This window comes from Oryctolagus cuniculus, chromosome 7 (genome assembly GCF_964237555.1).
Source record: "Oryctolagus cuniculus chromosome 7, mOryCun1.1, whole genome shotgun sequence".
Lineage (NCBI taxonomy): Eukaryota > Metazoa > Chordata > Mammalia > Lagomorpha > Leporidae > Oryctolagus > Oryctolagus cuniculus.
In genome coordinates, this window is record NC_091438.1 from 7,610,256 (window position 1) to 7,627,033 (window position 16,778).

The following is a 16,778-nucleotide window of genomic DNA, read 5'->3' on the forward strand; positions in this document are numbered from 1 at the left end:
TGATTCAAAGCATCGGGGAGGCTGAGAGGAGGCTGTGTCCCCACGCAGTGCTGTGTTACACAGGGGGCTTGAGCGTTGTACAGTTTGATCCTCGTGGGGCTTCCACTCGCAAATCGACAAGCCACTGAACCAGAGCAAAAGTTGTTCTCTAATTCATGGTTATTTAAAAAATATGTGCTCTGTGTTAAAGACTTTTATCATTTTACGTGATCCACATTACTAATATTGTCGTGTCTCTCATCAAAACCTTCAACTTTGATAGAGTATCCCTTTGGGATAGGAGTTAGAATTTCTACCGTTCATTTTTTCCCTCTGTTAATGTATTCCTCCTCGCCCCTCCCCCTTCTTTCTTTTTATTTATTTTTGAAGCCAAAAACTCTAACAGACACTTTGGTTCCTGAGGAGTTCCACATTGTGTCAAGTACGGGAGTGTCCGGTTTGGAGTGCTACGATGAGTGAGTACTGCGTTGCGTGTTGAAGTGCCTCCTGCGTCCCGGGTCTGCACGCAGGTCCCTCGCCGCGTCCACACTGAAGCGTGCAAGCCACCCTTACACTGTTTAAGACATACTTTTTAAAAACTAGTAAGAAGGACTTTTTAAAAGTTTGGGATTTAATGATTTCAGTTGTTTTCTCTCTTTTCCTGCCATTTAACTGAATTCTTTTTTTTTTTCTTTTTGACAGGCAGAGTTAGACAGTGAGAGAGAGAGAGAGAGAGAGAGAGTTATAGACAGTGAGAGAGAGACAGAGAAAGGCCTTCCTTCCGTTGGTTCACTCCCCAAATGGCCGCTGTGGCCGGCGTGCTGCGCCGATCCAAAGCCAGGAGCCAGGTGCAGGGCCCAAGGACTTGGGCCATCCTCCACTGCCTTCCCGGGCCACAGCAGAGAGCTGGACTGGAAGAGGGGCAACCAGGACAGAATCCGGCACCCCGACCGGGACTAGAACCCGGGGTGCCAGCGCCGCAGGCGGAGGATTAGCCAAGTGAGCCGCGGCACCGGCCGTGATTTTTTTTTTTAATGTAACTTTATTACCTGCAAGCTTTAGGAACGGCTTTGAGCAGTAGCCATGAGCACCAGCGAAAGTGGCTCTCTGGGTGTCTCGTAATGCACACTCCAGGGCTCTGCTGCACACCGCAGACTGCTTATGCTCTCTTTCATTCCTGTGCGTGGGATTCAAAACGGAGTCGTCTTTATTTTCTAAAACAAAGTACCTGAATGTGTCATAGTTTAAAACAACTAGAACTTGGGACTGAGGGTTTATAATATTCAGTGGCTGTCGCCCTTTGATCCTGTTCTGTGGGTATGTTATATGACATTCCCTTATGCTGGTGCGTTGCAGAAGAATATTTTGCCACAGAGAGCTGAAATGGAATTCATTTTTGGGGTAACTTTTTATTTGTATATAATTTCTTTTTTTTAAATATTTATTTTATTTATATGAAAGAGTTATAGAGAGAGGTAGAGACAGAGAGAGAGGTCTTGCATCCGCTGGTTCACTCTCCAGATGGCTGCAATGGCTGCAGCTGCACCGATCCGAAGCCAAGAGTCAGGAGCCTCTTCTAGGTCTCCCACATGCGTGCAGAGGCCCTAGGACTTGGGCCATCCTCTGCTTTCCCAGGTCATAGCAGGGAGCTGGATCAGAAGAGGAGCAGCTGAGATTCGAACTGGTGGCCATATGGGATGCCGGCGCTCCAGGCCAGGGCTTTAACCAGCTGCACCACAGTGCCAGCCCCTATTTGTATATAATTTCAAACTTAACAGAAAAGTTGCAAAAAAGAACAAGGAACTCCCATACGCCTTCTACCCTAATTCACTGGGTTTTTGTATTTTGCCTCATTTATTTTATAACACACTAGCATACACACACACACACATTTTTAAAGTGTTTAAGAGTCAGTTGAGACATTGTGGCCCTTTACTGCTAAATGTGCTAGTGTTTATTTCTCAATAACCTACAAGTTACAGCTCTTTGGCTTTTTTTTTTAGCTCCATTGTTTCTTCCATATCTATTAATTGGCATTTCACCATGTCAACACATGAATTTCCATTTTATTTGTATGTTTTAATCCTTTACTACCATTGTTTTTCTTAGAAATAATCCCTCCATTTAACTAATTTTTTCAAAAAAATTTATTTATTTGAAAGAGTTAGAGAGAGAGAGCGAGAGCGAGAGAGAGAGAGAGAGAAAGGTGTTCCATCTGCTGGTTCATTCCCCAGATGGCCGCAATGGCCGGAGCTGCGCTGATCCGAAGCCAGGAGCCAGGAGCTCCCACACGGGTGCAGGGGCCCAAGCATTTGGGCCATCTTCTGCTGCTTTCCCAGGCCATGGCAGAGAGCTGGATTGGAAGTGGAGCAGCCAGGTCTTGAATTGGTGCCCATATAGGATGCTGGCGCTTCAGGCCAGGGCTTTAACCCACTATGCTACCGCGCCAGCCCCCCCCCATAATTTATCTTGATGTGCCAGTTTTTCCTGGTTTGGCCAATGGCAGCTCCTTTGAACTGGCTCTCATATTCTTTGGACATATCTCCATTATTGTTTGAACGCTTCCACATTTTTTGTAGCATTAAGATTTCCAGATTCGTCTGTGTTTCCCAACTCTAGCCCTGGAATGAGCCATGAATCACTTTTTTCAGGGAGAATAGATTCAGGTCCTTGTCACACATTCATTTTCTTCTTCACACACTGAAACTGTGTTTTGAGTCTTAGTGTGCTCTCGAGATGTTCACTGTTCTAAATCCTGAAAATTGATCTCGTTAGTGGACTGTTAGAGGGCAGAATTGAAGGAAATGCTAATTAACTACTGGAAGACATAGACACACAGTGATAGTAGAGTTCAAGGATTACCCCAGGGTCCCTGGAAGAGATTCGCTGTGGTACTTACCCAGGTGTAAGCGGAGCATTCAGAACACACACCTGACCGGGATTCGGCTCCATTTCGTACACATTCCATCCCATGCTTAGTTGCCCTAAAGACTTCTGTGTTCTTAGAACACCCTTCCACTTTTGAGAAGTCAGGTTTTTGTAAAATGAATGGAGAAATTTTCACGTTCCAACGTTTTGAGGAATGTGGTGGATTTCCATTACCAGACGTGACGTGTGGTCTTACCGCTGCCTGTGGGTGCATGGGAGTGCTCGGCCGTGACCTCGTGTGAGCACCACAGGCCTTCCTGATCGCCTCCCCGGTCCTCGGTTTCTTAGGCTGCGCAGTTGGCCGGCTCCGGCACTGAAACGAGGCACGAGGCACTGTGTTCCAGGGAGCACGGGTTCCTCTTGGTGGAGAGCGGCCCTTAGAGACGGAGATGCTGAGTGCGTGTGTGCTGACTGATCAACAGGACAGAAGATGCGTTGCAGCTAACACTTGCCTGTCTTGCTTTGTAGTAAATACACGACTCTCCTCACAGACAGTGAGAACAGGCTGTTGCTCTTCCCTTCCATGTAAGTACGGCTCATTGCCCACCATGTTTCTTAGAATCACTAGGTGTACATATGCCTTTTTCCTGGTGCTTTATTGAAATAAAAAACATTAAAATTTAGCAGACACTCAAGACAATAACTGCCCATAGTCCATAATCTAATCAGTGATTCCATTTAGTTCGAATTGCATACTCAACTTTTACATATTTCATTTGCTCAATTTCATATTTAATATTACCTGTTTATATATATGCAGTATAATATTTAAGTACTATAAAATACTTTATTTTTTGTTTATTTGAAAGGCAGAGAGACAGGAGAAAGAGAGCCTTCATGCTGATTCACTCTCACACTGCAGTAGCTGGGCCCAGGACAGGCTGCAGCCGGGAGCCAGGAACTGGGTCAATCCAGGTCTCCCTGGTTGGCAGCGACCCGGCTCTCTGAGCCCTTGCCTCCTGCCTGTTAGGCACACAGCAGCAGGAGGCTGAGACGGGGGCAGAGCCTGGGCTCTAACCCTGGCACTCTGATTCCGGATGCGGTGTCCCAAGTGGCGTCTTAGCTGCTAGACCGAATGCCGCCCCAAGCATGATACAATATTCTGTTTTCTGCATTTAATCATTAATATTTCTCTATTTCACTGCTGATTTCCCCCCTTTTGTTCCCTTTTTCTCTCTTACATTATAGAGGGGTCCATGTTAACAACTTGGCATTTATCTGTCATGTTTACACTGTGTTTACAATCCTACACAACACTTATATAGAATTTCGTGTCATTTGCATTTTTATCTCTTTCACTGTATTACTGCTATCCCACTAGATTAATAGAAACAAGTCTAATGCTTCAATAATATTCTGTAGCGTATGCACTCTCTTTCTGTGTTCTGTATTCTTCCTGTCACTTGAGGATGTCCTGTTGTTGCACTAATTACACGAGTCTGCCACCTTCCTCTTTCAGGAAACCGAATAAGCGAGTAGAAGTCGTCCAGCTGAGTGACGTGATGGATGCTATGTTAGAGAGGGCTACCGTGGAGAATCAGGAGTACTCAGGACCAACCAAGGTAGCTGCAGAGACTCACGTGCCTCAGTCACGGTTAAGAGCATGTGTCCTGGAGGCAGCAGCCCAGGATGCGGTCCCAACCCTGCAGCTTACTAGCAGTGACATCCCCGCCCCTCAGAACCCCATCATAACTCACAGATGATAGCGCTACCCCACAGGGCTGCATGGAGGTTAAACGACACAATAAATGCAAAGTGCGGGGAAGAACACCTGGCACCGGGCAAACCCTGTAGAGTTCATCAGTACGCGCATTACTTACTGGTGCCACATTCTGAGAAGTATGTCTTTAGGGGGTTTTGTTGTGCAAACATCACAGAGTGCACTCACATAAGCCGTGATGATACAGCTTACTACCTACCCTACCATGCGGTCTATTACTGCGCTGAATACTGTAGGCAACTGTCACATAGTAGGAAGTATTCCTGTATCGAAACATACCTGAATGTAGAAGAGACAGTAAAAGCACTAGGCAGCAGGAGCTTCTGAAATCCATTGTATTCTTACGGGACCGCACAGTCTGCCATGCAGCGTGTCACGGACTGAGACGTCACCAGTGGCATGTGATGTTACCATTACTGCGTGGCCCTATTGATGTGTGCACACTTAGGGACTGGTGTGGTTTTCTGTGTGTGTACACAGTGTGTATCCACTCAGGACGACTGCATATTACTGTGTGGCCCTGTTGATGTGTGCATATTTAGAGACTGGTGTGGTTTTCTGTGTGTGTATTCAGTGTGTATCCACACAGGATGATGGCGTATTACTGCGTGGCCCTGTTGATGTGTGTGCACTTAGGGAATGGCATGAATTTCTGTGTGTGTACACAGTGGTTAATCACTCAGGATGACTGCATATTACTGTGTGGCTCTGTTGATGTGTGCTCACTTGGTGACTGGTGTGTGGTTTTCTGTGTGCATACACAGTGTGTAATCCACTCAGGATGGTCAGCATATGCATTACCTTTGGCACTTATTGTTTCTTTGTTTTAGGAACATTAAAAAATGCTCTCTACTAGGTATTTAAAATACACAGTTAATCTGCATTAGCCATAGTTCCCCTCTGCACTGTAGACCATTAGAAGCAATTCTTCGTCTTCAGCTGTGTCTCTGTGCCCATTACCCTTCCTCTGCCCACTCTCCCCAACTTCCCAGCCTCAGGGACCCATCATCCTAGCCTCTGTTTTGTGACAGGCATTTTAAGCATCCACGTGTAAGTGAGAAGGTACAGCCTTTGCCATTGTGTGCCTGATTTATTGCCTTGAACATAATGTCCTTCACGTCCATCCATGTTGAATAATGTCGCATTGTGTATATATTTGTATTTTCTTTATTGTTTATCCATGGAGACATATCTGGGTTGATTCTATAGCTTGAGCATTGCAAATGGTTCCCCAGAAAAACCTGAGAGTGCTGGTATGTCTTTGATATACTGGTTTCATTTTCTCTGGATATGTCCTCAGTAGTAGAATTGCTGGATCATATGAGAGCTGTATTTCTGGTGCTTTGAGGCACCTCCATACTGTTTTCCAATCAGCCTTTACTAATTTACCTTACCACCAATAGTGTTTTCCTTTCTCTGTACCCTAGCCAGAATTTGTTACTTTTTTTTTGTTTAAAGACTCACTGTTTTTGGCACCACTTAATAAACACTGCCAATGCTTTCTCACCATATGTAATTTTTGTTTTGCACTTAATGAACGTTTTCCATTTATATAGATAATAGATTTTTTCTTTTTGAGGGTTATTTTTATTTTATAATTTTTGTTTGTATGAATTTGAAAATGTCAAGAACAAGTTCAGTACAAGGCATCCCTATATAATGTTTACCCAGAATCTTAGTTCCTTTTTTATTACTGTAACAGAATACCAAGGGTTTGGTAACTGCTTAGCAATTGGCATTTATTTGGCCTGTGGCTCTGGGTCTGGTTAGGGTTGCCTTGCTACACGGTGGATGGTCCAGTGGCAGGTATGAGCCTGTGAGACTGAGAGGAAAAGCCAGACTCACCCCTTCGTCCTGAGCTCATCATGGTAACTGACTCCGTCCATCCACAATGGCATCCCTCCAGTCCTGAGGGCCCAGTCCTCATGATGTAATCACTCCTTAGAGGCGCTGCCTTTTAAAGCTGTCAGTGCTAACTAAACTTCAAGGTGAGCTCTGGAGGAGGCATCCAAACCATGACATCCGGATTCTCCATTCCGCTGTTGCTGTTGTTCCCTGTCTGTCTGATCATGTGTTCTCCCGTCTGTCTGTCACATCCGCAGTTTTTCCCTGGACCGTTTTGGACCCCAAGTCTTCCAGGGCCTGTTCCCTACAGATAAGGACGTTCTCTTCCATACCCACACAGTAGTTATCAAGCTCAGGAAACTGAACGTTGGTATGGTAGCATTATCTAACTAGTCCACGTTCAGATCTCGCGCTTCCTCAGTTGTCCCTCTAATGGCTTCTGTAGCTGCTTCTCCAGCCCCAGTCTAGCATCCCAGGGCCACACAGTGCTTTTGGTTGTCGGGTTCCTCTAGACATCTTTCATTTCAAACAGTTCCTCAGTTTTGGTTTTTCTTTTTAAGAAATTTTCTTTTAAAAATCAGAGAGTGACAGAGATCTTTCATCCACTGGTCACTTCCTAAATGCCTGCAACAGCCAAGGCGAGGCTAGACCAAAGCAGAGGCTCAGCACTCCATCCGGGTCTTCTGCATGGGTGGCAGGGACCTAAGCACTTAAGCCACCACCTGCTGCCTCCCAGGGTGTGCATCAGCAGGGAGCTGGGTTGCAAGCAGAGCAGCCAGGATTTCAACTAGGCACACTGCTATGGGCTTCGGGCATCCCAATGGAGACTTCACTCCTGCACCAGACACCACCTCTCTCTGTTTTTCTTGACCTTGTTATTTTAAAGGGCAAAAGCCAGTTATTCTGTAGAAGGTTGGTTTGTCTTATTATCCTGCTTAGGTTCAGGTTGTGTGTTTTGGACAAGTGTAATATAGAAGTGATAGTAGCCGGCGCCGTGGCTCACTAGGCTAATCCTCCGCCTTGCGGCGCCGGCACACCGGGTTCTAGTCCGATCGGGGCGCCGGATTCTGTCCCGGTTGCCCCTCTACCAGGCCAGCTCTCTGCTTTGGCCCGGGAGTGCAGTGGAGGATGGCCCAGGTGCTTGGGCCCTGTACCCCATGGGAGACCAGGAGAAGCACCTGGCTCCTGCCATCGGATCAGCGCGGTGTGCTGGCCGCACCACGCCGGCCGTGGTGACCATTGGAGGGTGAACCAACGGCAAAGGAAGACCTTTCTCTCTGTCTCTCTTTCACTGTCCACTCTGCCTGTCAAAAAATAAAAAAAAAATTTTAAAAATTAAAAAAAAAAAGAAATGATAGTGACACCTTCTCAGTATATCCTAAAAAGAAGTGCACACTTAGACAGGTTTTTAAGAGATCAGCATGTATATCACTTCTTTTTTTTTTTTATTTGACAGGCAGAGTTAGTGAGAGAGAGACAGAGAGAAAGGTCTTCCCTCAGTTGGTTCACCCCCCAAATGGTTGCTACGGCTGGTGTGCTGCGCCGATCCAAAGCTAGGAGCCAGGTACTTCCTCCTGGTCTCCCATGCAGGTGCAGGGCCCAAGCACTTGGGCCATCCTCCACTGCCTTCCCAGGCCACAGCAGAGAGCTGGCCTGGAAGAGGGGCAACCGGGACAGAATCCGGCGCCCCAACCAGGACTAGAACCCGGGGTGCCAGCACCGCAGGCAGAGGATTAGTCTAGTGAGCTGTGGTACTGGCCAGCATGTTATATCACTTCTACACACACACACACACACACACACAGGGGACTTCAAAACGTTTATGGAAAGTTTAACTAAAAGGTGAGTTTATTTTGGTGCAACAGCTTTGAAATTCATGCATAATATTTTCATCCTATACATTTCCATGAGGTTTTTGAAGACCTGTTGTTTGTGAGGATGAAAGTATATGTGAAATAAATGAACCAAAGTGTTTCTAAAACTTACACACGCACATTCAGAGTGCTTACCAGCTAAAATGCTCCTCACTGAGAAGGCCGTAGTAACCTACTGACTACCTCGCCTGTCTTCTGCAGATGCACCAGCTACTACACCTGCTGAGGAAGGAACAGGCCATTTACAACACCGTGTTTCACGAGCTAATTCGACAAGTCAGCGTGGACTGTGCGGACAGAGGAGAGCTGCTGTCCAAAATCAGGTTAGAGCTGTTCCCGCAATGTCCTGGTTTCATTTTAAATTTTAGGTTAGAATCGTGTTCATATCTACTCTTGGAAAAGTCCCAAGAATTACGGTTCTCTCTTCTGCTGATAGGAAGGAGATCACTTGCCCTTTTATGGCATTTTCTGTAGTACAGTCTTCATCTTGATATGTGAACGTGGTAAAAATCGGAGCCTTCATTTTCTCATTTCTAAATGAAGGTGATAGCTGCCATGAACGTTTTCTTCTGCCTGTTTTTTCATTTGCCAATCATATTTATTGAATACTTAGGTTGTGCCGAGCATTGAGATCCTTCGCAGGATTGTGGTGAGATGTAAACAAGAACACAGAAGTAGTTGCTGAAATACATTATAATCCACGATGATGATAAATCTTGTTGGTGCTATAATTCTTCTTGGGACTGTCTTACTTTCCAGGAAGCTGAAAGCAATTGTATACATATTTGGAGCTCAATTGCCATGGAGCCATAGGAAAATTATTTAGAGCTCTCTGAATATCAGTTTCTTCTAAATGGAAATTAATTGTATCAATATGCTCTGCTTCCCCACCACCTCATCTGTGGAAGCTGGCTTCCTTCATCTGACAGCGCTGAGAAATCAGGAGCAAAGCCATTAGAAGAGACTGGTGACCATTAGACATGAGGAGTAAACAGACACCACCAAGAGCTGGGTAGTCCCAAATGGTGACAAGGACAGGACGAGATCTGAGTTACCAGTCTCAGGACAAGGCAGGAGGGATTGATGAGGAGCCAGTGCACAAGAACTAGATGAATGAGGTTGGTGCTGTGGCGTAGCGGGTGAAGCTGGAGCCTGCAGTGCCAGCATCCCATGTGGATGCCAGTTCGAGTCCTGGCTGCTCCACTTCTGATCCAGCTCTCTGCTGTGGCCTGGGAAAGCAGTAGAAGATGGCCCAGGTCCTTGGGCCCCTGCACCCACATGGGAAACCTGGAAGAAGCTCCTGGCTTCAGATTGGCACAGCTCTGGCTGTTGTGGCCATCTGGGGAGTGAACCAGTAGATGGAAGAACCCTCCCTCTCTGCCTCTCCTTCTCTTTCTCTGTGTAACTCTGAGTTTCAAATAAATAAATGAATCTTAAAAAAAAAAAGAAAAAATAAAAAGATTTAGATGAATACCAAGCTACACAAACCTTGCCCTTATGAGAGGCAGGTGTGGGAAGCACTGTTCCTCTTGGTTTCAGAGTTAGGTTCTAGGGGCCAAGACAGGGTGCATTGTATTCCTGGAAGTCTAAACAGAAAGAGATAGATAGGCAAGCAGGTCAAAACCGAAGTCCTTTAAAGGAAGTTGGCTAAGACATAGGGAGCCCACTAAAAATATTAAATCAATGTACCATTGTGTAGGGCTTCAAAGCCAAGAATTTAGGACAGGGTGAAGATGGAGTTAAAAGAACAAAGTAGGTGAGAGTAGACAGTGTGTGTCGGGGTGACTGCTGGCTCGTGAAGTGTCTGCCAGCCCACAGGAAGTCGGTGGCTGTGTTTTCATTGTGGCAGAGGCTCTTTCGACGGTCAGGGAACCACATTCAATTAGGAAGTCTCCAGTTTTCCCAAACCTGGCATCTTCCAGGCTCTCGGATACGGGCTGCAGGCATCCTGAGCGGCAGCTCAACCACCGGGCCCCAGCGCCCGCCCCTGTTCACTTCCTCCATTCTCTTTTTTTTCATTTCACTTTATTTGGAAGGCAGGCAGAAAGAGAGAGAGAGGCAAGGAGAGACAGAGAGACAGAGCAAGATCTCTCCACCGGTGTACTTCCTAACTGCTCACAACAGCTGGGACTGAAGCCAGGAGCCTGGACTCACTGTGATCTCCGGCCGGGTTAGTTGGCTGCTTCCCAGGGTGCGATCAGCAGTAGCCAGGACTCTCACTAAGGTATCCCAGCATGGGATGAGTGTGTCCCAAGTGAGGCAGATGTTTTCAGTCTTCTTGGGTGTATACTGGGCATTGCCTAAAATAGTCCCTAACAACATGGCGCCTAGCGGGTGTTGGGGGCCGACTGCCCATGCGGGTGACGTTTCGCTGGTTGTCCGCATCCTCTGGGTGTCCCTCCACCGTCGGCAGACAGGTGCTGGGCAGCGTTTGCACAGCGCCCACCCCCAGCATGCCGATGGCCTCCGGGTCACAGGGCAGCTCCTTGGGCTGGTGGTTCCCAGCCTCCTTGTCCTTCTCCGAGGTCTCCTGGACGGGCGCCGCGGCGCAGGCTCCTCGCTGCTCTCTCTCAGCCTCCCGGGGGCACGCCCGGGGGCCCGTGCGGTGCCGGTGCCGGTGCCGTGCGCGCCGCTCGCCCCTGGCCCGGGACGCTGGGCCCTCCTTGCCCGGGTCGGGCGCGTGCTGGTGCGCGCGGTGGCGGCGGGGCTCCCTTTCGGCCGCCTCCTCCGGTCACCCGTGCTGGTGGTGGCGCCGACCACCTTCAGGACACGGGCCACGGCCGCGATCGCTGCGCGCCTCCCGGGCGCCCGGGGCCTCCTTGCGTCTGCGGCGCGGCTGCCCCCGCTCCTCGCGGGGCCCCAGCTCCCCGCCCTCTGCCCTCGGAGCCTCGGCTCCGTCCTGTTCTCCCTCCGAGGGGACCATGGCGGGAGCCTTGTCCTTGTCTTGGTGCCGGTGATGCCTGCGCGGCGGGTCCGGGGCCTCAGGGAGCAGAGTTACTAAATCACAGGGCTGGCCGGCGCTGCGGCTCACTAGGCTAATCCTGCTCCTGCAGCCCCGGCACACCAGGTTCTAGTCCCGGTCGGGGCGCCGGATTCTGTCCCGGTTGCCCCTCTTCTAGTCCAGCTCTCTGCTGTGGCCAGGGAGTGCAGTGGAGGATGGCCCAGGTCCTTGGGCCCTGCACCCGCATGGGAGACCAGGAGAAGCACCTGGCTCGGCTCTTGCCTTCGGATCAGCGCGGTGCGCCTGCCACAGTGGCCACTGGAGGGTGGACCAACGGTAAAAGGAAGACCTTTCTCTCTGTTTCTCTCTCTCACTGTCCACTCTGCCTGTTAAAAAAATTAAAAAATAAATAAAAATAAATCACAGGGCAACTGTTTAATGTTTTTGAAAGCTGCCAAACTCTCCCAGAGGGTCTGTGCCATTGTCCATCCCCACCAGCGATTTCTCAACACCCTGGCTTGTACGTGCTGTTGTCCACCTTTCTGGCCACGGCCGTCCTGGTGGGTGTGAAATGTTGACTCATTGCGGTTTTGATTTGCTTTCTCTAATAACTAACAACATAGAACATCTTTCTATGTATATACTGGCCATTTGTATTTCTTCTTCAGGGAAGTGACTATTCAAATCTTCCACACACTCTAAAATTGGATTATTTGTCTTTTTTTTTTTTATTTGACAGGTAGAGTTATAGACAGTGAGAGAGAGAGAGAGAGAAAGGTCTTCCTTCTGTTGGTTCACTCCCCAAATGGCTGCTACAGCTGGCACTGCACCTGGTCAGGAGCCAGGTGCTTCTTCTTGGTCTCCCATGTGGGTGCAGGGCCCAAGCACTTGGGCCATCCTCCACTGCCCTCCCGGGCCAAAGCAGAGAGCTGGACTGGAAGAAGAGCAACCGGGACTAGAACCCGGCACCCATATGGGATGCCGGCGCCACAGGCAGAGGATTAACCAAGTGAGCCATGGTGCCAGCCCTGGATTATCTGTCTTTTCATGAATATTGTTGAGTTGTAAGCGTTCTTTATGTATCTGGACACTAGTTCCTAATCAGATATATAGTTTGAAATTAACTTCTTCCATTTTTAGGATAAAGATGTTGTTTTCCACCATTAGATGAGATTTAGATTAAGTATCATATTAGCTATGGGTTTTTCATAGATGCCCTCTAGTGTGTTGAAGAAGTTCCATTCTATTCCTGGTTTATTTAGTGTTAATATTATGAAAGATTGTTGGATTTTGTCAAGTGTTTTTTCTTTGTCTATTGAAATTATTCTGTGTTTTTTTGTCCTTTATTATTATTATGGTATATTACACTGACTGTCACTCATATGTTTTTTTAAAGATGTATTTATTTATTTGAAAGTCAGAGCTACACAGAGAGAGAAGGAAAGGTAGAGAGAGAGAGAGAGAGAGAGGTCTTCCATCTGCTAGTCACTCCCCAGTTGGCTGCAACAGCTGGAGCTATGCTGATCCAAAGCCAGGAGCCAGGAGCTTCTTCCGGATCTCCCACGTGGGTGCAGGGGCCCAAGGACTTGGGCCATTCTTCACTGCTTTCCCAGGCCATAGCAGAGAGCTGGATCAGAAGTGGGGCAACTTGTACCCAAACCGGGGTCCACATGGGATGTTGGCACTGTAGGTGGTGGCTTCACCTAAGCCCCTGCATTCATATGTTAATTTAGCCTTGCATCCCTGGAATAAATGCTACTTGATCATGGCCTATGTATTCCTTTTAACATGTTGCTGGGTAGAGTTTGCTAGTATTTTGTGGAGAATTTTTGCATTTGTATTCATAAAGGATAATGGTTTATTGTCTTCTTTTATAGTGATGTCTTTGCTTGATTATTGGTGTTGTGGTAATATTGGCCTCAGAGAATGAATTTGACAGGATACTACTGGCTCTTCAATTTCTGTGTAGCTTTGGCATTATTTCTTTCCTAAGGGTATTGTCTGAGTCAAGAATTTCCTTTGCAAGAATGCTTTAAGTTACAAATTCAATTTCTTTAATATATAAAATATATTCATGTTATCTAGTCCTTGTCAGGTGAGCTTTGGTGGTTTACATCTTTCCAGAAATTTGTCCAATTTATCGAAGTTTTTGAATTTGTTGGTATGACAGTGTTAAAATATTCCTTTAAAAAAAGATCTGTTTTTGGCCGGTGCCGCGGTTCACTAGGCTAATCCTCCGCCTTGCGGCGCCGGCACACCGGGTTCTAGTCCCGGTCGGGGCGCCGGATTCTGTCCCGGTTGCCCCTCTTCCAGGCCAGCTCTCTGCTGTGGCCTGGGAATGCAGTGGAGGATGGCCTAAGTGCTTGGGCCCTGCACCCCATGGGAGACCAGGATAAGTACCTGGCTCCTGCCATCGGATCGGTGCAGTGCGCAGGGCACAGCACGCCGGCCACGGCGGCCATTGGAGGGTGAACCAACGGCAAAGGAAGACTTTTCTCTTTGTCTCTCTCTCTCACTGTCCACTCTGCCTGTCAAAAAATTTAAAGAAAAAAAGTTCTATGTTTTTGAAAGGCAGAGCTACAGAGACAAGGAGGAGATAAGGAGAGATCTCTATCCACTGGTTCACTCTCTAAATGCCCATAACAAGCAGGGCAAGGCCAATCCAAAACCAGGAGCCAGGTGCTCCATCCAGGCTTCCCACATGGGTGGCAGGAACCCAAGTACTTGGGCCATTGTCCATTAGCAGAAACCAGGCTCAGAGGCAGAGTGGCCAGGCTTGGAACAGGCACTCCAGTTTGGGATGTGGGTATCCCAAGAGGCATTGCAACGTGCTGTGCCCTGCCTTATTATTTTTTTTTTATGCCCATGGACGCTGTGATCATGTCGGCTCTCTCATTCCTAATGTTGGTAAGTTCTGTCTTCTTCGTGTTCTGTGCCCCAATGAATCAAATAGACTTTTATCACTGTTGCCAATCCCGAAAAACTGGGTTTTGATCCAGTGATTTTCTCTGTTTTTTCGGTTTTCTATTTCACCGATTTATGCTGTGATTTTTATTGTTTGCATCCTTCTCCTTACTTGGATTTAACTTGCTCTTGCCTTTCTCGTTCTGTAAGATAGGAGCTGTGGTCATTGATTCTAACACAGGCTCACCTTACTGCTGGTCTCTTGGGGACCACTTACTTTCATCTCGTGTTACCCGGTGTCTTGGAAATGGTTTCATTTTTGTTGTCCTTTGTTTTTGTCTCAGGTAGGAGAGTAAATTTAATTCCCCTGAATTTCTTCTTGTATTTCCTGTACCTATATTGAGACTATATTTTATATGCCCATTAATGTCTTTCATGAGTTTTAAACACGTGTCAGTGATGATCTCTGACCAGTGCCTGTCTTTTGTTCTGTCTGACTTCTCTTTCTGTTTTTGTTAGATGCCCTCTATTTGTATATTCATCAGTTTCTCAAAATTTCGCTCTCCTTATCACTGTGCTACAGCCTAGGTAATTTTTTCCAGTATTTTTCTACCTTCTTTAGCTCTGTCTGTCCTGCTGTTGCTCACCTATGTTAATTCAACAACTGCGTTTTCCCCTAAAAGTTCTACTGGTTTATTTCTATAGATGTCTCATCAGATAGGATTATTTTGTTGCCTATTTATTTTTAATTCCATCTTTTATTTCTCAAACATTTAATGCATAGTTTATATTCTAATTATGATAACTTTTTTAGATTTTATTTATTTATTTGAAAGGTAGAGTTACACAGAGAGAAGGAGAGGCAGAGAGAGAGAGAGAGAGAGGTCTTCCATCCTCTGGTTCACTCCCCAAATAGCTGCAATGGCTGGAGCTGGGCTGATCCAAAGCCAGGAGCTGAGAACTTCTTCTTAGTCTCCCACACAGGTGCAGGGGTCCTAGCACTTGGGCCATCTTCCACTGCTTTCCCAGGCTATAAGCAGAGAACTGGATCAGAAGAGGAGCAACTAGGATATGAACTGGTGCCCACATGGGATGCTGACACCGCAGGCTGTGCCACAGCACCGGCCTCATAATTAAAATTCTAATACATCAAGAGCTTTAGAATCAAAGTCTGTGGTTTGTTTTTCTTCTGAGTCTCATTCATTATGATTTGTTTCCTTTGTGCTTTGCAATCTTTGTGAAGCTAATTTTTTGGCTGATTTTTTTTTTTTTGACAGGCAGAGTGGACAGTGAGAGAGAGAGACAGAGAGAAAGGTCTTCCTTTTTGCCGTTGGTTCACCCTCCAACGGCCGCCGTGGCCGGCGTGCTGCAGCCGGCGCACCGCGCTGATCCGAAGCCAGGAGCCAGGTGCTTCTCCTGGTCTCCCATGGGGTGCAGGACCCAAGCACTTGGGCCATCCTCCACTGCACTCCCTGGCCACAGCAGAGAGCTGGCCTGGAAGAGGGGCAACCGGGACAGAATCTGGCGCCCCGACCGGGACTAGAACCCGGTGTGCCGACACCGCAGGCAGAGGATTAGCCTAGTGAGCCGCGGTGCCGGCTGGCTGATCTTAACCATTGGATCATCAGGGAATAAACCAGGGGTACTTTCCTGAGGAAAGGGTTTACATTTTCCCCTTCTGAATCCAGGCTTCACGCAATGGTCTTGTGCTTTTCTATGTCTCCCATTTTGAAGCTGGCTCAGATTGAGTTGTGTCCCTGGGTCCCAGTGTTAGTATTTTCCTAGGGGGCAGTTCTGATCTTGAGTTCACTTACTGAATACTGCTAGTAACTCCTACTCCATTCTTGGCGTGACGTTTTTTGTTTCATCCTCTTTCTTCATGAAGCAGAGAAAAAGAACTGCATGCTCCCATCTGCGGGTTCATTCCCCAAATACCCTCGACAGTTGGGGCAGGGCCAGAGTGAAGCCAGGGGCCGGGGAACTCAATACAGGCCTCGCGTGTTGGTGACAGGGACCCAAACACTTGAGCTGTCATACGCTGCTTCCCAGGTTCTGCTGTAGCAGGAACCTCAAATTGTGAGCAGGGCCAGAACTCAAAAGCAGGCTTCCAGTGTGGGGTCCAAGCATCCCCACCGGCGTGTTAACTGCTGGCCCAAATGTCCATTCCTGCTTATTCCTTTTTGTTTTCCACCCCAGCAGTCTAGCAATGCTCTTATGGATCAGGTCATATTGGAATGGGAAGGTCCTGCAGAGTATCTGGTCCCTACGGTGCGAGGGGCAGAAGTCCTAAAGAGGACTTTTTTTTTTTTTTTTAAAGATTTATTTATTTTAAAGGGGTAGTTAGAGAAAGAGAGAGAGAAAGAGAGAAAGAGATCTTCCATTTGCCCACTGGCTCACTCTTTAAATGGCTGCACCTGCTAGGGCTAGGCCAGGCCAAAGCCAGGAACTGCATCCGAGTCTCCCACATGGGTGCAGGGGCCCAAGAACTGGGGCGGTCTTCTGCTGCTTTCCCAGGCACATTAGCAGGAAGCCAGATTGGAAGTGGAGCAGCCAGGACTTGAATTGGCGCCCATGTCGGATGCTGGTG

The 16,778-nt window shown here is 47.5% G+C and overlaps 1 protein-coding gene across 5 annotated transcripts in view; it reads left to right on the forward strand.

Annotated features, from left to right (window-relative positions):
* AXDND1 (axonemal dynein light chain domain containing 1) overlaps positions 1-16,778 on the forward strand; it is a 111,621-nt gene that overhangs the window by 20,853 nt on the left and 73,990 nt on the right. For all 5 annotated transcript variants that reach the window (XR_007924154.2, XM_070077203.1, XM_070077204.1 and 2 more), the window contains 4 exons: positions 370-455; positions 3,376-3,432; positions 4,367-4,469; positions 8,548-8,669. Coding sequence is in view for 4 of the 5 variants with exons in the window: in XM_070077203.1 (XP_069933304.1) it covers positions 370-455; positions 3,376-3,432; positions 4,367-4,469; positions 8,548-8,669 (368 nt within the window). In the remaining variant the exon portion in view is untranslated. The remainder of the gene's footprint in view (positions 1-369; positions 456-3,375; positions 3,433-4,366; positions 4,470-8,547; positions 8,670-16,778) is intronic.